A 24,428-nucleotide genomic window follows, 5' to 3' on the forward strand; every position below is an offset into this window, starting at 1 on the left:
GGACAGTCAGTTCATCAGTAGTGCTGTTTTCAAGAAAGGTGAACTTACAATCCAGTGTCATTCATAAAGTCAATTTTTGAGAAGTAGTAAAATTTTAAATATGGCAGCCATTTATATCCAGTTTTTATACGCTTTACTCCCTAATGAGAATACTTTTTCAGACTGCTTGATTAATCTTTATTGATTTACTGATTTTTAACTACTGTTCAATTTCTAGTATTCACTGTTCCCCAGCAATGTGGTATTGATTTAGTTGATTAAGTTGGGGGACTTAACAAAGAGTAATAAAAGTGAAGCAGCAGAAGCCCAGTTATTCTGACACATTTGACTGTTTTCACAGACTACAGAATAATGTGTAAATGTATAAAATCAGCGAAGTGACGATTTAAGTGCTGTTTAGGAAGCACTAATAAAGCCAATCAAAGCAGCTCCAGAGCTTTTTCAAGCTAAAAGCATTCATCATCCTTTGTGTTTTCTTTCTTCTGCCTAGTCTAAACACGAGTTCCCGTGTTGCTGCTCTCCAGTTTGCCCCTCTAAACACTGCTCTCACCCTTCAGCCCGTGACGCCCTTCTCTCTGCCCTAGTGATATTTGTGAGCAGAGCGGAGCTGCACTCTTGTCCCGAGCTAAACTTAGCCCTGACAGTACCACTCCTCATCACTACATACTCTGCAGACCACACTGGGTTACAATGGACGGTGTCGAGTTACCACAGATGCTGCTGTATCTCACCGGTGACACTGGCAGAACACAAGGTGAGTCTACGCACCAGATCCTCGACTCTAACTGACAATAATCTGGTAATTGGTTTAGTATGTTTACTAATGGCTGTATAATCTGCCTCTGTGCATTGGTCCCAGCATGTGTTTCACATTTGTTTCACTGCTGTGGCATGAGAGAAACAGCTGCCTCTACTGTAACACCTAAATTTAGTATCTCAGTTTAATGTACAAATGGAAGTTGCTGAATTAATCCGAACAGTTCAGGTATTAGTTAAAGAATTACCTCTATTTTTCAGTACATTTCAGTTTCTTAAAGGTGTAGCATGAGGTCATTCTGAGCTGACTGGTTTCTGTTGATTTCTGCTCCACTGACTTGCTCCAATCTGTCATTTGTAGATGTAGACTTAAAGGCTCTGCAGGTTTTTCTGTCTTTCACTCTCTACACTTGTATTCCTCTCTGTCACGATGGGCAGCTATAGCTCAGTCCTCATTCCTGGTAAGCCTTGCAACTATTGTTATTACATCTGTTGCATTTGAAATGCTACCATGCTTGACTGCTGCATGTAAAAAAAAAAAGGATTAGGAATGTTAGTTGGAGGCTTTGGAATCACAGAAATGGGACAAGATGCAGGTTTATTACTGTGAAAACAGTCTACAGTTTTCTATAGCAATGGGTTTAAAGTAGTTGTGGGTTCTGGGGGGGTGTGTTTTAACATTTATTCTCGGTTTTCTCTCAAAGACACTGAAGAGTTTCACTCAATTGTGTCAGTCGCGGAGAAGCTGAATGAGCAGGTAGCTCATGCTGCAGATGAGAGGTTACAGTCAGAGCTTCAGACTCTGGGAAGTATACATTTTTAATAATAGTTCATCTGGAAGTCAAACCATTCCACTGCTACATTATCCAGTTAAATACTACTGCTACTACTGTAATACAACTACAACTTGGCTCACAAATGAAAAGACTGTGTTGTCTGTTCTGTTTGTGTCCCATCTGTCCTTGGGATAAATTTAACTTTTCTGAGCTACCTCATACACACACACACAGCCACGTTGAGTAGCTGAAGATATCTACTCTGACTCCTTACATAAAACAGGGTTAAAAGATACTCACCTTGTTTTTAATATGAGCTATTTGTCTCTGATCTAAAGGCCATTTTGAATATTTTCTTTGGGGACACCAAAAGCTGGGACATTTGTTTTCATACTTTCAGTATTTTACTCATCAAAAGTCTCAAACTAGACTAAATTTACAGGTAACACTCATGATGGAGGAGGAAAGAAAAGAAAATCAGACTGAGGAGCTGGATGTTTTAACACATCAAGAAAACTCTCTGGACACGAGTCAAAATGGGTCTGCCCTGCCTGTAAGCATAAAAGAAAAACCTAAGGCTCTACGCACTTTTTAGATTTTTGTTGTTTCATCAGCCAGTAATGATGAGTTATTCTCTACAGGCAGCAGTACCCAAAAGCGTACCCTCGCAGTCCTTCTCCTCTCTGTTACCAAAGGCTCTCTCCGCCGTGCTACATCCGACTCTACCCCCGGGCCTCAAATCCGAACCTGGGCCAAGCAGAAATCCAGCGAAACACACCTCACCGAACCTGGAACAACTGCAGACAGAGCTGAGAGACCTGAGGGACCAGTTTGAACAAATGAAGACTCAGCACAAGTACGGCTTTGTTATCTCTGTTAAGACTTTTTGTTTTACTTGCCTCAGCCTCAACCTGGCCATCACTGCCTCTGCTGGAGTGTCCATCAGGAGAGTTTGTTTGCTGCACTAAGTTGGCAATGCTCTGTGTTCCAGCAAAGAAATTAAACTGCTGATGAATGAGCTGGATGAGGAGAAGAGGATTCGCTTGACTTTACAGGTGCGTAAAAAAACAAAGGACACTAGAATTCCTGTAAAGTATGATTTGCTTTTTTGACAGAGAATATCAGACTTAAATATGTAGAAACTACACTCATGGTTTGTTTTGTTTTAGATGGAGATTCAACGTATGAAGAAGCGCATGTCTAAATGAGTGGAGTCATCAAAGACATGAGATCCTGATTTGACAAAAAGTCTCTGTTCTGCCAAGGTCCTGTTGTACGCTTATCTGATAAATGGTATTTTTCTAAGTTTAAAAAAGTCGTCCTTGCTCCTTTTTGATGAAAAATTATCGTATTTTTTTTTTTGTTGGACTGCTGAATGGTCAAGGGGACTGAATGTTTTTACTGACTCATTGCTGAATGTGTAAAAGATGAAGCACAGTGGGAGCAGACTCAAGGTGAGAGGCTGCAAAAAACAAACTGTCCCTTGATCCAGCGTCGCACCGAGAGGAGTATCTGTATCTGACGGTCCTCTCTGGAAATGAGCAGTGCGAGGCCCTTGTCACACGTGCAGTTGTCTTGAGGTTTCCTATGGGAGTCCAGATTTTGAAGGGCTGTTTGGCGTACAGAGAGGAGGATGGGAAACGAGAGCTGGCAGTTAGTCTGCAGGGCTGAGTGATCATTTGTTTATAATAATGTGATATAGAGGCACAAACATGAAGCTTCATTCATATTTTAGTTGCATATATTTTTCAACTACTGTAAGTTTGCTTTTTGATTGTATAAAAAGTTGACCAAGCTGTCAGTGAATTTGTTGTTGGCTGATGTGTGAATTCATTAAAGATGCTGGAGCTGGCCATTGATGATTTGATTTGTTTTTTTATTATTAATAATTATGGATTAATTCATATACATAAATAAATATATAATGATATAGGGTTTTTTAAAAATCTGTGACTGAGACAACAAAAATCATTCCCATTTCTAATTTTCCCTACAAGTGACATGCAAATAGAGTCTGGAAAAACATACATATATATATATTCTCTTACAAATGCATGTACATTATATACATCACATTTCAGTGTTCACAGTAAATATATTTGGGTGTCAGGTGGGTGTCCTGTACAGTCAGGGACTGATGATTCAGCTGAACCACATTCTGAACGACAAAGTTTTCAATGTTTTCAAAGTCTGATTTTTTTTTTTTTTTTACTCAAAAGTTGGATCCTTCACACGGAATGGGCCTGAAGGTGACCTCAGTGTCTGCCTTAAGAATGATGTCGTATCGACAGAGAGATCTGTGAGAGACAAAGAGGATGTTACTGTAAATCTAGAGCTGAGTGAACTGAGGGATTACAGTTGACTGAAAATGGAATGGAGGAAAGTATAGGTCAAGAAATTACAAAACTTTTAAAATCAATATGTGTTGCTTACCTCTCCTTGTGTTCCAGATGTGTGAGACGGAGTTGGAGAACACGGAGCTTATATTTGGGCTTGAAAATATTCCCAGTGGAGAATTTGACAGAAACCTTTTCCACTGACTGAACGTCTTTGTCAAACTGAGCAAACAAGTGGGTCTCTGTGTATCTCATGAACTTCGCTGATTTACTGATTTGAGAAAAAAAAAAATAGCACATTACTGAGAGAAAGTAACAGTAACAGAGGGGCAAAGAGAAGTCAGTGGAGCATTGGTACTTATTTTAAATGGAGAGAAGACTTACTGGTTAATGGTCGCCAGTGCTTCTGTACCATTATAATGAAGTTTAATAGTAATGTATCCCCAGCGACTTTCCTTGTTCCATATCATCACATCCACTCTGTAGCCTGTCACTAAGAGAAAACATTACATTCTTTATTTTTAAAAATATGTCCACATTTGAGCTTTTGAATGTGTGTCTTTATTTTATGGTCTTCATTCACATGTGACCACAGGAGGTTGTTTTCAGTGTTTGGTGTCCTCAAATTAAAAGTTTGCTTGTGTTGGATTTTATTTGTTCTTTCTCTATAGAGCCCTTGACTTTCACACTTTTTAGATTATCATCATACAATTTTGGTTTTCCTCCAACATAACTTACACATTGTACATCTAACAGTGTGAAATCATGTGGAGAAGACATGATACCACCACTGGTTGGCACTGTGCACAGGGTTATTGGACTGAGTGAAGTGACTCCTCAAGAGATGCAGTTGCTTTACTGAGATTAAGAGGCTCTACTGTTTCTGTTAGTATGATCATGGATTATTATTGTTACTTACTGCAGAATGGAGACTTTGGGTTTGTTGTAAAGAAGGTTTTAGTTTGGCCCAGCTTCAGTAGGATGTTACGCCACTTTGTGACGTCATAACCTGCAAATGAGTAAAACAGCTGGGTCAGGACTACAACAACATAACTTTAAAATATTCATCTTATCATATTTCATCAATATCTAAAATGCCTTAAGACTAATTTAACCAGTAGGTCTTCAGTAGGTTCATATTATTTTTGATTAAAACTATTAAACTTCATATAGATAATCAAGAGTACCAACCAAAGACAGGACATCCAGCAGCACCAAACTCATCACAGTCCAGGCAGTTACCATCCAGGAAGTCCTTGTAGGACGAGCAGGGGAATGCCCTGCTGACACACGTCCGGTTCAGAGAGTCAAGATAGAGGAAGACTGATCTCTGGTGGTCACATTTGAAATAAGATCCTCCTGTACAGGGGTAAGATAGAAAGTGAAATGTTATTATATTGTTTATATCCTTTATGACACAGGTCCCACCATTTTGAAGATCTTACCAGAAAAGATTGTCTTTGGGCAGCCGGGTTGGTCTGTTCCTCCATTTGCATAGAAATCAATGTGACCCAGAGGTTCTCTGAAGCCCAGGGCTGAGAACACACGGTTGGCACATGAAAACCATCAGTATGCTTTTATATTTTAAGAGGAAAAACATAAATATGTTCCAATTATGTTCCAATTATAATTATATAATACAGAATTTACAGAATTTCAGCTTTACTAACCATCTATATCTGTGTGCAGGACATCCACGAACTGGGCATTTGTGGAGTCCAGTCTGTCCTCTTTAGAAGTGCCTTTGAACTGAGGCCCAGCAGGATCCAGAGCTGCACACATCACATCAGTAGACCTCAGAGGAGCTTAAAGTTTATCCTCAAACCAAACTGAACTGCTCGACCTTCTATCCCTTTTCTAAATTATTTCTACTGCTCTTCACACAAATCTGACAAACCAGTGTAGCTCTTCTCCAAACAGAGATTATCATGTCTAGTTTCTGTTTTATATGAATGAACAGTTTGAGGGTACAGAGGAACTCCAGACGTCTAGGCCTGTTTTTATTGCTGGTATCTTTGTGGCTCTGCACTTGACTCATACCGCAGGAACTGTGGAGAGATTGTAAAGTGAAGGCAGAAAATTCTCACCACAGTCACAGGGATATCAGATAGAATCGATGAAACTGTGCTCATTTTTTTCATGCTGACTCCTGCCAAACAGCCAAAACCTGAACTACATGGTATGTTGTTACAACTCTACAACTCTACCGTGGCCAAATCCTTTCCGACAGTCTGCAAAGCCAGCAAAGATTTCACCACTCACTAGTTACTGTTACAGACTGAGTAGTTCTGAATCAGAGTGATCTGAATTTATGTGCCAATATGCACCACTCTTACCTGTAATTCTTCCAATTAACCCTTTCAGGTTGGCGCCCACAAAACCTGATATATGAGCTCCGAGGCTGACTCCAATCATGTGGATGGAGCTCAGAGAGGCACCTTGGTCCTGCAAAGAATTAGTGATTAGTCTTATTACACACAACAGTCTGTGACATTCCAGTGACACTGATGGTCACAGAGAGTGTCAGATATACGTCATACCTGCATCATTTCAATGAAAGCAGTCAGGTTGGCTGCTGCTTTCTTTGTGTTCTCCACTGCCTTGAGATAGTTCAAATTGGTAGCTCCGTAGTTCCAGTCCACCACTATGATGTTCATGTCGTCCCTGGCCAGCAGCAGCTCTGTCATATCGTTAACCCACGCCGGCGGAGATCCCGTGGGCCTATACCCGTGAACGATGAAGGTGGTGGTTTTGGACAAACTGAACTGGGGATAGTCTGACAGGTCAGTGTGGGACAGGAGCGTGCCGCAGGTACTATTCTCCCTGGTGTACAGCAACAACCTAATTCTGATGTTGGTGCCAATGAATGCATGACCGAGATTTAGATCTGTGAACTCGTCACATTGTTGACCTGGTGAGTGGTGGTGAGAAAAAAGAAGGAGCAGAAAGAGAGAGGTGTTTAAATAAGAATAAATTAGACACAGCTGTTTTGATATCTTATAAGCATTGCTCAAGGTTGCATAACCTTTATATCACCCTAAGTTTCTGCCCTCATTAATGAATGACATAATGTCCATATGACTCAGTGAGTGTAGGAGTTTTCAGTGTAATTCTAGGGTGAAACCGTTTCTAAACACAGCTTCGCCCACTGGAAAGACACATGTCATGAACACGTTCAACTGGGAAAGCGCACAATTAGGCAACTCTGACATCTCTGAGTGTGTCTGAGTTATAGTAGCACTGTCATGGTTTGCTGACCAGTGGGCAAGCAAAATGCAGTCACATACGGCTATAGATCCTTGGAAAAGCAGAGGATGTGGTAAACCAAAGTGTACCCACGCCACATTTTACAAACAATTCCAGTATGTCTGGAGGTGCAGCACAGACACTGACGTGTGGAAATAATGACTAAATACAGTCTTTAAAAACCTACAGTGCCACCTACCACACTACATGATATCTGAGCTAAACAACCAATTATAATTAAGACATTCAAAAACAGACAGATATTCATCTGTTTCTGTCGGCAGTGATGTCTGGATTAATAGTTTTCTTGCTATCAACCTGACTCTGTGTAAACATTTTTTTCTCTAGACAAATAAACCAGGTTTATGTTTAAGAAAAGCCATCAGCTGTTCTCTTTAACTGCTGCGCAACAAATCACCATAGCATGGCTGCAGATAGGTCAGCTGAGAGCCAAATACCGTGTTTCTGGTTTTTGCAAACCACAGTGAAGGTCATTTGTCAGAGCATCTTGGTTTTGCTATGAAGTTTCAGTTCCTCAAATATTGCTCGACTGCTTCCCAGGAGAACAGTTGCTATACATTTAATTACAGAAGTGATTGTGTGTGTATGTGTGCATTTGTACATTCATTTACATTTCAGTGTTTTATGTCATACCTTTGCATATTTGAACAGCTATCAGCAGGAGCGGTGTCAGATATTGCCACAGGAACATGCTTTACACCAGCAATGGGCAAAAAATCTACAGATAAGAGTTATCTGAGTCAATTACATGAAAATACACCGGTCAGACATTATTTGGCCCATAATTAACAGTAATTAACAGTAAATCACACGGATGCAAACACAACAGCAGACACAGCAACATTTCAAGGAAAACACTGTCCTAACCCTTCATATGTTTCCCTGACACTTTGTATTTTCTCAGCTTTAGTTTGAAAGCAGAGAAAACAGGTTAGTTACTTATCTACTTACTCTAAACTGTGGTCATGAATAAGCTGTAAAAAAACAACTTCCATTCCACTGAAAATTAAGTTTCTTTTATTTCTGTCTCCACCCACTGTCATTAATCTGACACCGTGGAACTGGAAGTTACAGCAATAACAGTTGGACACCCTGGTTTTTATCTGTGATCATATTTCTTTTACTACACTAGACGCCTCACGTTTACTAAGTAGACAGTGTCTTCCTCAGATCCTGTCTGCTCAAATTTGTCAACAGTGACAGAGTATAGTAAGAACTTCAGTATTATCAGAGAGAGTCTTACCTTTACTGTAGGATAATACTTCCCCACTTGACTGTCAAAGGTCCAGAATATTACAGGTTATCTTCTGTTTGTCACTCCACATATTTGGCCAGTGTCTCTGAGACCAGGAAGTGAGAGGGAGAACAGCAAAGCAATACTCCCGCCCTGCATGCTTTCGCAGGGATAGCCACACCCCTTGCTCCAGGTCATTGTGTTCACAGGTGAAAAAAATTCCTGTGAAGTCACTCCCGGGTCCTCGGTCCTCAGACCGGTTGGGTGACTGCTGCGTATCCACTGAACTTGGTTTGATTCTGTAAAAACAAGGCTCTTGTTGCCATTTATTGAGTCCATTCTTATTCGTTTGGACAAAATAAGAATGAAAGTGAAACATGTTATGGGTATTTCCAGAAATTAGCATCCACCCTATTCCCAAAAATGTGTCACTTTGACTAATGAATGAAACACCCACTCCCCTGACCAGACTGTTTTCACCTGGAGTCTGTCAAAACTGTGCTGACATTTGTAAGGAGTTGCACAACAACTGCTACTCTGTAATTTAATCTCAGTATTTCCCAACATTACACAGTGTATGGATTAGTATATTATTGTTTCAGCTTTGGGAGACGTTGTTGTAGTTTTTAGGTCTCTGTATAAGGTTTTAGCTTCCTACCTCTCCTGCATAAGCTTCATGTGTCTGTGAAGATTCCCAGTCATCCAGGTCATGGTATCTCTAAGTGCTACATGAAGCCTAGTGAACTTGCTTGAAGTGTTTGAAGACATTTCACCTCACATCCACTGAGGGGAGAGTCCCAGGGTCTCTGGCAACACTGGGACTCCCCACCAGTCTTGGACTCGCGGAAGTCCCAGAATCCCCTCTAACGGAAGAAGTCTTTCGGATGTGAGGTGAAACATCTTCAAGAACTTCAAGCAAGTTCAGTTGTCTTCATATAACATTTAGAAATCAAAATGCATGTACACCCGAGTACATGTAGGTAACAGTGCATCTGTAAGATAAACTTCAAACTTCACTGGTTGTTTATCTTTACAAATGTTTTTTGATGCTCTGCAAATGTGATCACACACCTGTTTTTCTAAATCAACCAAAATTAAAGATCCCAAAATATAAAATAATGACAATATGTTAAGCATGATGTTATGTTTACATAACCATGATAAAAATAATGATGACAATGGATCAGAAATATTTCCTATGGTCATGAAACACACTCACAATTATAACAAGATTCAACAGCCAATTCAAGTTCAGCTTGTACTAAGGGACCGTAAAAAATATTAGTAGAGGAGAAAAGAGGGATGGTTAGGTACTTTTTGTCAATGGGAGGATAGTCTAACTTTTTTGTGGGAGCAGTAGAAGGTCTTTTAATCTTTTTAATATCAGATTTATATTTTATTTTATTTCTTTCTTCCTTTGTGCAATTTATTGTGTTGACAAAAATCTGGCAGTTACATATAAAAAAGATGTTAGTTTTTGTGCTTAAAAGGTAAATTAGAGAACAGCTGTATTTCCACCACTTTGTTGTGTTGATCATAAATATATTAATCATAAATAATATATACTGTGATATCATGGGTAGGGTCTAACAAAAATATTGATTATGCTAGGGAACACCTTGCCTTTTTATGTTTAAACCACCTTGTAAATCAAAATAATTTTCAATCTCTAATGTGTCCATAATTATAATGCTAACATGTTGGTGTTTAGCGGGTTTAATGCTTGCTCAGCACACAAAGTACAGCTGAGGCTCAACTGTACTTTGTGTGTGTTTGCAGGTATTTGCTCATAAACCATAATGTATTAGACAAAATAAAAAATTGACCCAATGATGGCACTAGATGAAATGTTAAGAGATCACCGAAGTTATCATAATTCATCCTAAGTGGGACGTCAATATCTGTGCCACATTTCATGGAAAACTATCCAGTAGCTGTGGAGACATTTCACTCAAAACCACAAGTGTCAACTTCATGGTGGTACTATAGGAAAAGTCAGGGAATCAGCAAAGTCAATAAGGTTCATCCTCTAGATACCATGTTTATCTGTACAGAATTTCAAGTCAATCTATTCAATAGTTTTTGAGACATTTAGACTAACATGGTAGACTGATCCACCAAAATAATTCTACATAAATACTATAATGAAAGTATTTTTGAATGTCCATTTAATGTATTTAAGCTTGAGTACAGTATGATTTTCTGCAATTGTTTTAGACAATATGTTTATGAATGAATCATGTAGTCTTTTACAACAGGGTCAAACTTCAGCTGCTGCTACAGTGCGTATGGTAAAGTAGCAGGTGGTGTCGAAAACGAAATGTACTATAACCAGTAGCCAGGGCAGCATGTTGTTGATCTAAAGATGTACCCATACTGTATTCAAAACAGAAATTACATAATATCCAGCACAGCACTGTGATAAGTTTTCTAAAACACTGGGACATATTGTCCCTCTGTGTTTGGTTCCAAAGGCTGACAGTGTAAATGCTCTGGGCACTTACCAAGCTCCCCTCAGTGTACAATGTTACACTATTAATAGATCCTCCTCTCGATATATTAAAGTCTGGAAGGAGATATGAGAAATGTCCCAGAATCTGTATGTATATATTTTTCACTTTCACTTCAGGCTGGACTGTTACATATAGTGTATAAAGTTTACACTAACAGCATAACTTTGCAACTTCCCTGTTGTGACAAGCTTCAGTGTTACCACACAAAGAAAGAGAAAGTCCTCCCAAGCTCAGTATTGATGACAAGTGCAATCTACATTTCTGAATGCTTTCACCGGAGTGGCTTGAACTTTGCTCACTGCTTTCTCCCGTCATCAGGGTCAGGCAGGCCGACGGGGATGTATACTTTAAAACACAGACAGGTTTGGAAATCGCCCCCGTGCATTAGTTGAACCGGCCGAGAGGAACGGCAGGCGGGAGCAACGGTGCTGTTTACAGGAAAGGCAGCACGACATCCAGGATGCCTGGAAGGAGACGAGGCCGAGGTGGCAACGGCCAACAACAACAGGCCCAGCAGAACCAAAGGGGAGGCCCTCGCAGGGTGAGTCCTGTTCTGTCAACATGAAACGTGGCTGTATTTTTTTCTTCTTACGCTGAGAACTCAGAGTGAGACTCTGGCTGTCTTGTTATTGTATGTTATTTAAAGACACTGGAAATGAGAATATGTATCAGAAATGTGTCAGTCAGACTCATACTGTATTTTTATGTGACAGGCTTTGAATATTATAGTTAAAAGTCTCCTCTGTGGTTATTAAACCGGTGCCTGGGAGTGGAGAGTTACCTCATTAACTGGGTGGAATGCCGTAGCAATGAGTCATTTTTATGTGGTGCAGTAATACATTAATGATTATTTCCAAATGATATTAATTATTTGTTTGGTATGATTAAAATGGTAGTTTTAACATAATTATATTGTAACCAGTTTTCATGGCTGAAAATGTATCAGACAGCTGTGAATCGTATGATGTAGAATGTAACTGCATAAGCTGCCCATTTTCTCTGACTATATGTGACTCTATTGTGAATACTTGTATACTGACTTCTTGAAGGTGTAGAGAAGAAGAGAAATCAGTGGCTAACCATACGGACTAAAACTAGAAAACTATCCAAGAAGCATGGAAGCAAACTGAAATCAATATCATTCATAAAGTACTGAGCATTTCCAAACAAATTTCCAAGTTATTAAGCAAACAAACTTATAGTTTAAAGCAGGAAACAGAGGATGTTTGAGCAGAATCAGAGTTCAAAGTATATCTTACAAAACAGCAGATAAAGCTGCGTATATGTATCTGCACACAACACAAAGTCCATGACATATCAAGGTGCTCATGACTTCAGAGTACTGAGACTGTTCAGAACTGTCCTGAAGGTATTATCAAAGTTTATCTTGTTTTAAATTTTTTACAATGTCAAATGTAGAGAGGAGTGCAAACCCACAAAAATAAAATAAACCATAGCAGCACTGTTAATGTTGCATTACTTTCTATCTATATTCTACAACAACTCTGTTGCTGCTTATCTTCTTCCTGCACTTTTTTGTTTTTGAATGTTTGAGTGTGTTTCAACTGCAGCATGATTTCCAGTGACGCCCATTTCCTCCCCTCCAAATACATGCTCGTTAGGCAAACTGAAAACTTTACAATTGCCCTCAGGTGTAAACGCAAGTACGAATATGTTTGTCTGTGTAGTATAATGACAGCTTGTTCAGTTTGTCACCTAATGTATGCTGGCAACATGAACAGGATGGAAGTGGTTTAGAGCACAGATTAACCAAATTAGACAAACACACTATTTGATTTAAACTTAGTATGTATTTGTTTTCTCTTTACTCTCTGTCCTGTGTTCAGGCTTTGCGGGAGCCGGCTGCTTTTGCCAAGTCTACAGGTTGTGAAACAGATACCCCCCATGAAAAGCTGACAATTTCCCAAGCACGGAGGGGCACACCAGGTCACACTTCTTAGTAGTTTTGGAATATTTTTACATTGCCCATTAATGTCATGTAACTCAGTGTCTTTGGTTCTTGTCCCAGCTAGTGGCAGCAACGAGTCAGGGAAATACAGTATGTTGGTATCAGCTGACATCAGCTGTAATATGTGATTTCACTATCAGCACAATATTATCATGATCTTTTTTTTTTATAGGAATGTGTCACGCCATATGACTTGACTATGACTTGACTTTATGGCTGATCAGATATCAGTACCTACTTCAAAATGGCATAGCAGTAAATCCCTCTAAATCCCCATCAGGTTTTGTGATGTCATGCTGGTATTCAAAGACATGTCTTCGTATTTCTTATCTTGTAGCTCATCGTCCGGTGCGAGTCTACGCTGATGGAATCTTTGATCTTTTTCACTCTGGGCACGCTCGAGCTCTGATGCAGGCCAAAAATGTGTTTCCCAACACTTATCTGATAGTAGGAGGTAAAGTATGGACGCCTCTCTCACTAACTTAGGGGTTAAGCTGACACTTCTGATCTTCCATTTTAATTCCAGATTAAAGCCATAAGTTTTAATGTAAGACATCACATGTAAGTTCTTGTTTCCTTAGTCTGCAGTGATGAACTCACCCACAAGTTTAAAGGCTACACGGTGATGACAGAGGATGAACGCTACGAAGCCCTGAGGCACTGCCGCTACGTTGACGAGGTGGTACGGGACGCTCCCTGGACCCTTACCGCAGAGTTCCTCAAGAGACACAAGGTCAAAGGTCACGCAGTCACTGAACACACAGCTTTTTGAAATGTCAAACTGTGACAACAACAGAGATGTTCAGTCTGTCTCAACACTGTGATGTTGCACTCACAGATTGACTTTGTGGCCCATGATGATATCCCATACACCTCTGCTGGATCAGAGGACGTTTATAAACACATTAAGGAAGCAGGTGAAGATACTAAAAGTCATTATGATGAATTCTAGTTCTGTCATTTCGCATGTCACTTGAATGAATTACGTGTGTTTGAAGTATCTGTGTATTCACGTCAGGGATGTTTGTGGTCACTCAGAGGACAGAGGGCATCTCCACATCTGATCTGATCACTCGCATCGTCCGAGACTACGATATCTATGTTCGACGCAACCTGCAAAGAGGATACACTGCCCGAGAACTAAATGTTGGATTCATTAATGTAAGGAAATTGTATTCAGTAAACTGAAAAGTCTTTAAAATAAACAATATCCTAGAGATGGTTGCATGCTTTGTCGTTTTCTGACAGGAGAAGAAGTACCGGCTCCAGAACCAGGTAGACAAGATGAAAGAGACAGTCCGAACGGTGGAGGAGAAGTCCAAACACTTTGTCTACAGAGTGGAGGAAAAGAGCCAAGACCTCATCCACAAGTGGGAAGAGAAGTCACGAGAATTCATTGGAAACTTCCTGGAGCTTTTTGGACCTGATGGAGCCTGGGCATGTTTACTTTTTTTAAAACTTTACTTTAATCCACAGGTCGCACTAACTGAGGGGAAAAGCCCCTCTTCAACCACACAGAACCATTCATTTCTAGGTTGAGTTCATTGTTTAGTGACTGAACAGAACAAACAGAAAGCATTTTTCCAAAAATGTTGAACTATTTCTTTAAGCTTCAGCAGTAAACATCAGGTTTTATTGCTAATGTATCATGTTAAATGTCAAACTTATGAAATATGACATTTAACAACAAAGAGCCTATCATAGAGGAAGTAGAGACACCAGTTTATCGACCAACATAAGCCTCAGTGGCAAAGACTGCAATATAATCTCTGTCAAATGTAACTCTATACTCTTGCTCTGCTATTGCCAGTGCATGGGGAAACACATGGGTAGTATGGCTTGGTGCTGCCGTCACACACCTTTCCTAACAGTCATAACTCATCAATCTCAATCTGTACTCAGACACAATGGACACACACCTAGAAGCAGTACAACTTACACTGTGGGATAGTGGTATCTCTGACAGTATCTCAATATGTGAATAAATATCCAGAAATTTGCCTAAAAATCATGGGGAAAAAGAGGCTTCTTATAACATTCATCAAAATTACTCAAGTGATAGCTACATCCATTGTTTCATTCAGAAGTTTGCCTAAGGCACCAAAACCTCCACGGCCACACCTCAACACAACAAAACTTTTTGCCATCGTCTGGGCAGTGACAAAAGGCACTAATGTGGAATGACAAGAATATAAATACATATTTGAGGCTGGGTGAAAGTAAGCACAATACACTGGTCACAGAGCATTTCATCACAACATCACAGAACCACTGCAACAAAACACAACAACGCAATTTAACTCTCCTCTGTCTTTGTCCTTGTTTAGCACGCAATTCAGGAGCGGAGTGGCCGTATGCTTCAGGCCCTGTCACCCTACTCTTCACCCCGTGGCTCCCCGAGCAGCAGCCCCACCAGACGACGCTCGGTTTCTCCCGACTCCTCCCCTGCATCTGCCTCTGCCTCCCCGTCTCCCTCCTCTCTCTCCCCTCCTTCTTCTCCATCCTCCCCCACCTCACCAAAAAAGGGGACACGCCCCTCTCTCAAATCTGCCTCCACATACAGTAGACATGTTCAGTGAATTCCTCATATTAATGTCATCTTTACTTGTCCTCTTAGAGGCTATTGGTCATTAATTTGGTACATAATATATCTATGGGGGCTATTAATAAAATTAACAAAGAAAGAGGAAGTACTTTATTGCTAGTTTATTCAAGTGCAAGTGCAATATATTATAATGTACATAATGTTTCTTCACTGAAAATAAAAGGAAAAGAACATTAAAATTTAGCTTGGATGTGATTTGTCCTCTGTTATTTGTGACTCTTCTTCTTCTCTAAATAAATAAGACACCACAGAGTGTTATGTACTCTTATTTGGATGCTGCTGCTCCAATAAATACTTTTTTAAATATCAAAATGGAACAAATGACTAGATTGTATGCAATGTGAAAGTCTTAATGAACAGTTAATTTTGACAAGATGTTACATCAATTCTGTGGCGATAATGAAAGTAAATTTGCTGGTGGCCAGATTTATATCTTTAACGTTTCCTCGGTATCATCCCAATCAAAGTCAGGGTCCAGATCAGGGCCATCTCACCACCAGATCCCACCTCGTGGGAGAGAGTCAGATATTGATATTCTACAGACACCATGCTCTTATTTCTGTTGTAAAAGTGCTACAACTTATAAACAGGATGGATGTTTTTTTTAAAGCTGGCCTGATCTGTAAATAGAAGAAGCACACTGAATTTCCTGTGTGAGTGTGCACAGGCCTTTCTCATGATTGTAGATGTCACTCAAGAAGTGAGTAGGACTAACAGGCCTACCTCCAATCAACAGACCTTAGTTGTGATTTAAAGGAGTCAGCTAAGAGTTGTTTTCACTCCTTGTGAATGTTCTTCAAACTAGATCTAAAGTTTTGAAGAGATGTGAGGGTATGGCCTATGGTTCAAGAGATTCAGCTGAGAATATTTCTGCAGTCAAACAAAGATGGCAAGATGCAAGATGTCTGACTTGTGTATGGCTGGTATGTTTAAAAATACTCATAACCGGGCATTGGCTTGAGTTGTGCTCCATTACAAGTAAAAGTCCTGCACTGAAAATATTATATTAGTCAAAGTATGTCAGTATAATCACAGCAATATACTTGAAGTATGACAAATAAAAGTACTTAATGAAGAAAAATGTCCCCTGTGATCATTTTACCATCATATCATTAAATTATTATAACTGATGCATAAAATGAAAGTCAGTCAAAGCAGACTGATGAGTACAACAGGCTACATAAACCAAGCGTTAAAATAAGCTGCTTCACTAAATGTTTCAGGGCTACAAAAGTATATGCGCATGTCACAGTCGAGTATCTGGGTTTTGTAGTATCTTTGGCTGCGTCATTTAAAACCGTGGATGTGACGTCGCCGTCAGCTAATATCCCGCACGGATTAAAGATGGCGCCCTCTCATGCGCTAAGGTGCTGCAAACGGGCTCTGAACTGGATACCTGTCCTGTTTATTAACCTGGTTGTCGGCTGGTCGTATTACGCGTATGTCGTGGAGCTCTGTGTGTGTAAGTACACCCACTTTTATGAGTGTTTTTCTCTCGCGGGGCGGATATCTGCTTGTATTGACTGTTTCACGGGTTGCCAAGTTTGATAAGCCAGTTGAAGTGAGATTTAAATTCATCCCCCGGCTGCATACATGCGTGTAAACCTCAGACGTGGAGAGTCTGGGTAGTTACAACAGTCGTCAAAAGGGATGAAGGTGCATACGATTGTAAAACGTCCTCAGATTTTGTTAAACTGTGCAGCGTATTGTGATGAAAGCTCATTTTACTGACACAAACTGTTTTAAACATGTTGTCAAATTAAAAGTCGGCCCAAAATTTATTGTTGCTGTGTATCATAATGTCAGCTGATATGACAGGACTTCGACCCGAACTGTTTTTTTCTGCGCAGTTGTTACAGAAATAATTTTTAATTCCTACCATAAGTTTTCTTCTGATGTTTCTGTGCAACTTTACGTGTACTTAAGTACATATATTCTATCCACAAGTTTACATTTTACAAATGGTAATGACTGTTATTTATTTAATGTAATTTATTTTAAACTGTTGTTAAGCGAACAAATATTAGCAACTCGCTAATAAAAGTCCTTAGGTTAACCATAAATAGGGTTGGCTATTATTTAACTATCCCATGCATCATATGCTGTTCATTGAAGATATAGAGGAAGGAAGGTGGTTAAGTAACACATTAAGTTAAACATTGGGCAATAAACATAGACCATGTAATAGTGTCTTTTTGTAGCTGGTGGTAGTGGTTTAATTTGTAATTGAATGAATAGCTGCAATAGCAGCAGATATTTAAGTCCATAAAATACAAAAACATTGAGAGAGATTATTAATTCAGAGGAAGGACTTGTTCTTTTTCTCAATCAAATAATTTTAAAATTAAACACATTCATCACTTAGTAGTGGGTCGGATTTCCAGTTTAGGATGAACCTGACTTTGTGTTACAGGGGTCTCAAAAAAGTTCAGTGAACCTGGGTATTGCATGCATTATTCATCAGATAGATATTGATCGTGCACCTTCCCTGCAGTAGTTTTTTTTTTTTTTTTTTTAGTCTGTTTCATGCTGGAACTGATGACCACAATAGCATGTATGTTACTGTAGTTATGTCTGTAACTCAGTGGCTGTGGTCAGGACAGGGACATCCCTGCTGCCTAAACAAAGCTCTCTGTTATGAGTGGGTCACTGCTGGCCGTGCCAGGCTGCTGCCACATGGTGCGAGAAACAGCTAGTGTGTGTGTGTGTGTGTGTGTGTGTGTGTGTGTGTGGTGGGGGATGTGTAGTCCTGCATTCCGAGGACACTCTTTACTCACTAATGTATTTTTTTTTCTCTGCCTTATGTAGATACAATCCCAAATAATGCAGAACGAAGTAAGTGATACCCCCCCACACACTGTTCATTTTCTCTATTCACATTATTTACTAATTCATGTTTGACCTGTAATTCCTCTCATATTAATTATTCATAGCAAAGATTATGCCAGAGATTCTAGTCTAACTACAAATCAACCTTTTTCTTGCTCTCAACAGTCAGCTACCTGGTCATCTTTCACATTTTCCTCACCATGTTTATATGGTCCTACTGGAAAACTATCTGGTCCAAACCAGCTGGCCCATCAAAAGCGGTAAGCAGAGAGAAAAAAAATGTTATCCCTTGAACACATTTTTGTCTTCATGTTTAGAGGGCAGGATCTGGTAGATATGCAAAACTCATAGAACAATCTTCCATGACTGTCCAATACAAGTTTACTAGTTATTATTATGTGTTAGTCTTTCTCTGATCGTTGGGCTTTCTTTTCTCCTCCTGTTAGTTCGCTCTGCCCAGAGCAGAGAAAGAACTGTATGAGCGAGAGGAGCGAGCCGAGACGCAGCAAGAGATTCTGAAGAAAGTGGCGAGGAATTTACCCGTGTATACGCGCACGGCAGGGAGAGGTGAGACTTTCACCACAGCAGCACAACTACCTACAACTGGCTCACTTTTTTTTAATGCCCACCAGTTTCTCCAAAGCGGAAAAACTGTGTTAAGTAACTGTTTTAGTGTTGTTACCAACTCCTCTTGCGAAGCAGGGAGCACGCAGACACTTTCTTCATCATTCAGCTTGTGTTTGTCACTCACATGCACAACATTAAATTGGCAAATGATATTGTGTAAACATGTTGATACATCGTGTCTTCCTCTTTTTTTGAAAAACAACATACACCATGATAGTAGAGGATGTTACTTATCTGCTGATGCTCAGGCTCATCTGTCTTGTGTTTACGGAACTGCACGTACCAGGAAGCTTAATTGGACCCAGGTGTACCTCGTTATCTCCTGGGGCCACACCTGGTGCCTCCGCTCACCAAGTCATGATGTCACCTGCTTTGTTTCACAGGGACATTTGAAAAGACACTATAAAAATAATGCCCTCATATACATTTAACTTACAGAAACAATTACTTATTTTTGGAAAGTGTTACAAAGTGTGCCTTGAGTTCTTACTTTGCACAAATATCATGTCATATACACCATGATGCTGCTGTTTTTGATATAAGAACACTATGTGCAGGGGGGAAAAGGTGATAGTTATGCAGTAGTATTTTAAACATTCTGCTTTCTTTTTCTCTAAATAGCCATCCGATACTGTGACAACTGCCAGGTGATCAAGCCCGACCGCTGCCATCACTGCTCAACCTGTGAAATGTGAGTGTTTTCTAAGTGTACACACTGTATATTTAAGATTCATCACTCAAAAGTTTTATCTCATGTTTTCCCCAAAGGAGCAGATATGCTTGAACTGAGTCTCACTCCAAGTTTATGTTCCCAAACACCCATGAGTTTTTATTTCTGGCTACAAGAACACTTGAACTGCTAACAGAAAGTGAAGAGAAAACTGTGGAGAAAACGCAGATGTGTGAAAAATAAGACAAACAGTGTGAATTTATGCTGCAAATAGCAGTTTTAAACCAGATGTTATTAAACATAAACACAGATAAATTCTTACATATTTATTTTTAAATATTGAGCCCTGTGTATTATCTTATCTGAATGTCTACCATGTAGACATTTACTAGATTTTACTAACAGGATGTATCTTTTCCTTCTCATCCTTCAAGGTGTGTGTTAAAAATGGACCATCACTGCCCCTGGTAGGATTCTGTCACTGAACTATGATTTTAAATAGTTCTTTATTTCATCATGATCTAAGTTTGCTGGCTGTGCTGTTTTATCAACTTATGTATCTTAACTTTACTGTAGTATTAGTCACCTTTGGCCCTCATGTTTCTTTCATGTTTTCTTTCAGGGTGAATAACTGTGTCGGATTCTCAAATTACAAATACTTTGTCTTGTTCTTGGCCTATGCCTCACTCTACTGTGTAGTAATTTGTGCTACAGTCATCCAGTATTTCATCAAATTCTGGACCGTAAGTACAGAAAGTTCCTCTTATTTATTTATTTATTTATTTATTTTTTAAATTGACATGTGATTGCATGTGAATGCTTGTTGTGGTCACAGATCAGTCAAGGTGGTTGCATGATCTTGTGAGGCCCATTTTCCTCCTGTCAGTCAGCAGTTCTGGGTTTAAAAACATGAACATGCATGCTCTGTCAGAAATATTTCCATTAAATCAAATCTCTTTAATCTTCTGAGGGGTATTATTAAATATTAAACATTATTTAACAGTTTCAATTATTAATACAACTTAAAAGATAAGTGCAGTCAGGCTGTTGTGAGCCATGTGATCAGACCACTGCTGATTGCATCGAAAGACATCGACCAATTGGTTTACAAATGTGTCACTGTAGTGCACAAGTGTGTCATGTGATCGCTTATCAGTGGAGTCTCTTCAGCTTGCACTTTGCATGAGACAATGGCTCCTGTCACATAGTCCAACAGTGAAGAGGTATATTGTGTCATAGCAAAAAATTCTATAAGTAAAACTACTAGACAATAATGAACAGTGTTTTCCACTACTTGATTACATAAAGACAACTTGACACGAGGACAAGAAATATTCTTGCAGACATGCAGAGTGACAAGATTAACACTTTTGTTCTCTCTCTTTTTTTTTTTTTTTTTTTTTTTTTTTTTTTTGCACCCTGAAGAAACAGCTGCCTGACACACACGCCAAATTCCACATCTTGTTTCTATTTTTCGTGGCGGCCCTGTTCTTTATCAGCATCCTATCACTTCTCGGTTACCATCTATGGCTGGTGGGAAAGAACAGGACCACTATAGGTAACTATAAAGAAATATGTAATTTAATTCAACTGCTGATAATGTTCTTTGAAAGTCACCACTGACTAACTATATTTTTATGTTCTCTTCAGAGGCTTTTAGAGCTCCTGTCTTTGCAAATGGTCCAGACAAAAATGGGTTTTCACTTGGCTTCAGCAGAAATGTAGCTGAGGTGTTTGGAGACCAAGCAAAGTACTGGTTTTTTCCAGTTTTCTCGAGGTGAGTCTACTCTGTCACAATATAACTACACTGTATGTAAGGGTGATAAACTCTGTATCACCAGAATTATAAACTCCTCATGTGTCATTAGTGTAAAAGCTATTTTAATGGAGTGGAGAAAATAAGAAAGTGCAGTGCCAAAAAGTAAAATTAACCCTGAATCAGCCCAAGGGCAACATGTTCACTAACGCTGTCTTTATCCCTGTTTTGCCAGTCTGGGAGACGGACATTCCTTTGTTACCAGATTGGTACACATAGATCCCGAACAAGCAAACAGTGTCCTTCAGCAAAATGGAAAAAGGCAAGTGTTTTTGTTTGGGGTTTTTTTTTTGTTTTTTTTTTATCTGCTTACTTTCAGTTTTGTTTACTGAGTGCTAATCTCTAATGTGACTTTAATTACAGCTCTACTGATGGGGAGACCAACCCCTCTGTGCATGGTAACAACACACAACACACAGGGGAGGACAGCAAAGAGAAAATTGGTGTGTAACTGATGCTTTTTCACTTATTTAAATTTTCTGTCATCACAGCCCATATGTTAATCGTTTTTGGTAATCAAAAAGTCACATTTAACAGTTCCTGAACCATCTTGTGTGTCCTCACTATTTCCTTTCAGACAGAGGCCAGATAGTCTCTGTGACGATGGAGAGTGAGCCATAGCAGGTATGTGGACACGACACAAATGCTGTAGAGTTTGGGTGTTTTGTCACCCTCTTGTGTTCATTTGTATTTCATTTGTTGTTGCTGCAGATCGCAGGCACATCAGTGCAGAGCTCATCAACTATGATGCCTTAAAGCAGGAGCATCAGCACCTCCACAGGAGCCGTCCTCCACCCTCATTCTGAGTTCGACAGTGCAACCTCACGCCACACGTTTTGTATGTACATTAAACGGATCCTTCATCTACCGTGCTTTAAAGCAGCACCACAGCAATACTGTTAAGTCAACTGAGACCGAACAGGGACCTCATAGACCTCATAGGTCAATAAGAGGTTTTGTCTTTGGAGCCAAAGACATTCAAAAAATGTTCTGTTGATATTGCATCTGAAAAACTCTGGGACTGCTCTCCCCTTTGAGCCAGTGTATGTCTACACTGCCTGCATTCATCTACATGGATTAATCACATTTCAACAAGAAAATGATCCTTTTCAGTATTAATCAAGCGTTAATGACTAAGCCTCTGAACTTGTTATCTTTGATGTTGAGTGGTGGGAACCACTGAAGCGATATCTGTATAACTCATACAAACTGATGGGTCATTTCAGCACCGTCCGTAGTGCATGCAATATGTCTTATCAGTTTTTAACTCCAAGCACAGTGCAATTATTAAGACCAGCAGTCAATTATCAAAGGGTCTGATTTAGTTTACAGTTTACATGATTGAAAAGATTTGAAGGTCTTTCTGTTTACACTTTTAAGACTTTATTTTTGCATTTCAAATTTTATATGATGGATAAATAAACAGGTGATATAAGCTTGAAATGTGAAGACCAAATCCAGTTTAACTGCAGTTAAAACTGTCTGATCCCATTCCAAATAATTAAGCAACCAATAGCTCTCCTACTGTCATCATTGTCATTGCCATTTTTCATTGCACTATGAATATTTGTGATTTATTTGTTATCAAGCTTTTATAAATTAATTGCATTGTCTTTCCATTTATATTGATTTTATTTATTTATATTTATTTCCTTTCTAAAAACATACTAGATGATAGTTTGTCCTCTTCATTTCATAGAACATTTTTACACTCATGATCAATCTTGATTACTTTGATTAATTTTATACAAATCTCTTGAGTGTTATTGCCAAGGATCAAAGATGAAATCGGTTTTCTTTCTATTTGTTTTTCCAGTTTGATGGTAAGATTGCAATAAATGAAACCACAACAAAAACACATAAAGATAATGTCAGAGAGGTCAGGGAAATTTGTTCCATGAGTGTAAACCAGGACAGATGAGGTGGACTTCATATACCAGTGTCGTCATAAATGCTCCTCTCTGTGCTCCTGGCAGCTGTTTCATTACATTACATTCCTTTTAGTGGAAATGATGCACAGCACAGTGTGGTGTTTGACTGAGTGATCAGTAGATAATTATGTATAGATATTATTAACTGAGTGGTAGCCTATGTGAATGTACTTATAGTAGTTTAATAACTAATCTCACTGACTGAACTTGGCTTAATAAACCACAAGGCAGCTAGAGCTGCTGATGTAGTTAGGCCTGTAAAGAACTGCTTTTTTATTGAGAAAATTGTTCATGCATTCTTCATTGTTGTGTAACAATAAATGTCATTTAAGAAACAATAATGTGTGATTCTTCATCTTTAACACTGATGCACTGTGACTCTGCAGTTGACTGCCTACGAGTATTACAGCCCTGCCTTTCCAGATGCTCATCACATCATCTTAAACTATAGATGTGTCCAGATTCCAGTCAAATGACATGTGCTTGATGTGACTTATTTACTGCAAAAAATATCAAATCATAATGCTTCCATTACAGGTTGATATTTATAGCCTTCAGTGAAATTTCTCTGTAACTACTGGATGGATTGCAGCCACAATTGATACAGACATCCATGTATCCCTTCATGACCTGCAATTGGTGATCTCTTAACTTTTCATCTAGCGCCATCGTCAGGACAAAATTTTTACTTGCCCAATACTAGTGTCTATGACTGGTTAAATACCAGGGAAAGCTCACATTACCATTTTTTGTGCTAATTATCAAAAACATACAGGTATTATCATTAAGCACAAAGCTGTTGTGCCTAAGTGCAGCCTTTCAGTGCCACTAGCATGACTGCAGAACCCAGTGGATGTTTCATCCTCAAAGAATTGTACTACTATTGATACTAAATGAGGAACATATAGAACAAATACACTCAGGTCTCATTCGAGATTATGACACATAAGCTCCATTAAAATTAAACTTTTGAGCAAAAATTTATGAAGTTCTATATGAATGGTACCAATATCTAGTCCTCAAATGCATGGTTCAAGTACAGTGTAAGTGCTGGTGATGCTTTAACAGCTTTAACAGCACATGTATTTCACAAGAGTTC

General features: G+C 39.2%; 4 protein-coding genes across 7 annotated transcripts; 3 read left to right on the forward strand and 1 right to left on the reverse strand.

Annotated features, from left to right (window-relative positions):
- Positions 1-118: 118 nt before the first annotated feature.
- Positions 119-3,391, forward strand: si:dkey-71d15.2 (SH3 domain-containing kinase-binding protein 1). 3 transcript variants are annotated; one of them, XM_051078550.1, is made up of 7 exons: positions 119-754; positions 1,118-1,217; positions 1,461-1,560; positions 1,974-2,085; positions 2,174-2,388; positions 2,524-2,587; positions 2,702-3,391. In XM_051078550.1, the coding sequence occupies exons 2-7, from the start codon at positions 1,187-1,189 to the stop codon at positions 2,738-2,740; spliced, it is 561 nt and encodes a 186-aa protein (XP_050934507.1). In that variant the 5' UTR covers positions 119-754; positions 1,118-1,186; the 3' UTR covers positions 2,741-3,391. The 3 variants fall into 3 exon arrangements, with proteins under 3 accessions (XP_050934507.1, XP_050934506.1, XP_050934508.1); XM_051078551.1 differs by lacking the exon at positions 119-754 and adding an exon at positions 775-799; XM_051078549.1 differs by lacking the exon at positions 1,118-1,217.
- lipia (lipase, member Ia) lies at positions 3,388-8,738 on the reverse strand. The gene is made up of 11 exons (XM_018691271.2): positions 8,379-8,738; positions 7,769-7,853; positions 6,409-6,779; positions 6,205-6,313; positions 5,539-5,640; positions 5,314-5,403; positions 5,060-5,227; positions 4,788-4,877; positions 4,253-4,361; positions 3,966-4,139; positions 3,388-3,829 (listed from the first exon to the last, which is right to left on the reverse strand). Exons 2-11 carry the CDS (start codon positions 7,824-7,826, stop codon positions 3,745-3,747), a joined length of 1,356 nt encoding a protein of 451 aa, XP_018546787.1. The 5' UTR covers positions 7,827-7,853; positions 8,379-8,738; the 3' UTR covers positions 3,388-3,744.
- Positions 8,739-10,861: 2,123 nt separating this feature from the next.
- On the forward strand, positions 10,862-15,639 carry pcyt1bb (phosphate cytidylyltransferase 1B, choline b). 2 transcript variants are annotated; one of them, XM_018691276.2, is made up of 9 exons: positions 10,862-10,968; positions 11,201-11,423; positions 12,730-12,829; positions 13,189-13,305; positions 13,433-13,584; positions 13,690-13,768; positions 13,870-14,012; positions 14,100-14,288; positions 15,179-15,639. In XM_018691276.2, exons 2-9 carry the CDS (start codon positions 11,343-11,345, stop codon positions 15,428-15,430), a joined length of 1,113 nt encoding a protein of 370 aa, XP_018546792.1. In that variant the 5' UTR covers positions 10,862-10,968; positions 11,201-11,342; the 3' UTR covers positions 15,431-15,639. The 2 variants fall into 2 exon arrangements, with proteins under 2 accessions (XP_018546792.1, XP_018546791.1); XM_018691275.2 differs by lacking the exon at positions 10,862-10,968 and having other exon boundaries at positions 11,102-11,423.
- A 1,082-nt stretch (positions 15,640-16,721) lies between these two features.
- zdhhc20a (zinc finger DHHC-type palmitoyltransferase 20a) lies at positions 16,722-23,670 on the forward strand. Its single transcript, XM_018691277.2, has 13 exons — positions 16,722-16,918; positions 18,265-18,291; positions 18,451-18,545; positions 18,732-18,852; positions 19,534-19,603; positions 20,017-20,049; positions 20,205-20,325; positions 21,008-21,140; positions 21,233-21,359; positions 21,574-21,660; positions 21,762-21,841; positions 21,976-22,022; positions 22,110-23,670. The coding sequence occupies exons 1-12, from the start codon at positions 16,801-16,803 to the stop codon at positions 22,017-22,019; spliced, it is 1,056 nt and encodes a 351-aa protein (XP_018546793.1). The 5' UTR covers positions 16,722-16,800; the 3' UTR covers positions 22,020-22,022; positions 22,110-23,670.
- Positions 23,671-24,428: the final 758 nt, after the last annotated feature.

The sequence above is a fragment of the Lates calcarifer genome, linkage group LG20, assembly GCF_001640805.2.
Source record: "Lates calcarifer isolate ASB-BC8 linkage group LG20, TLL_Latcal_v3, whole genome shotgun sequence".
NCBI lineage: Eukaryota > Metazoa > Chordata > Actinopteri > Centropomidae > Lates > Lates calcarifer.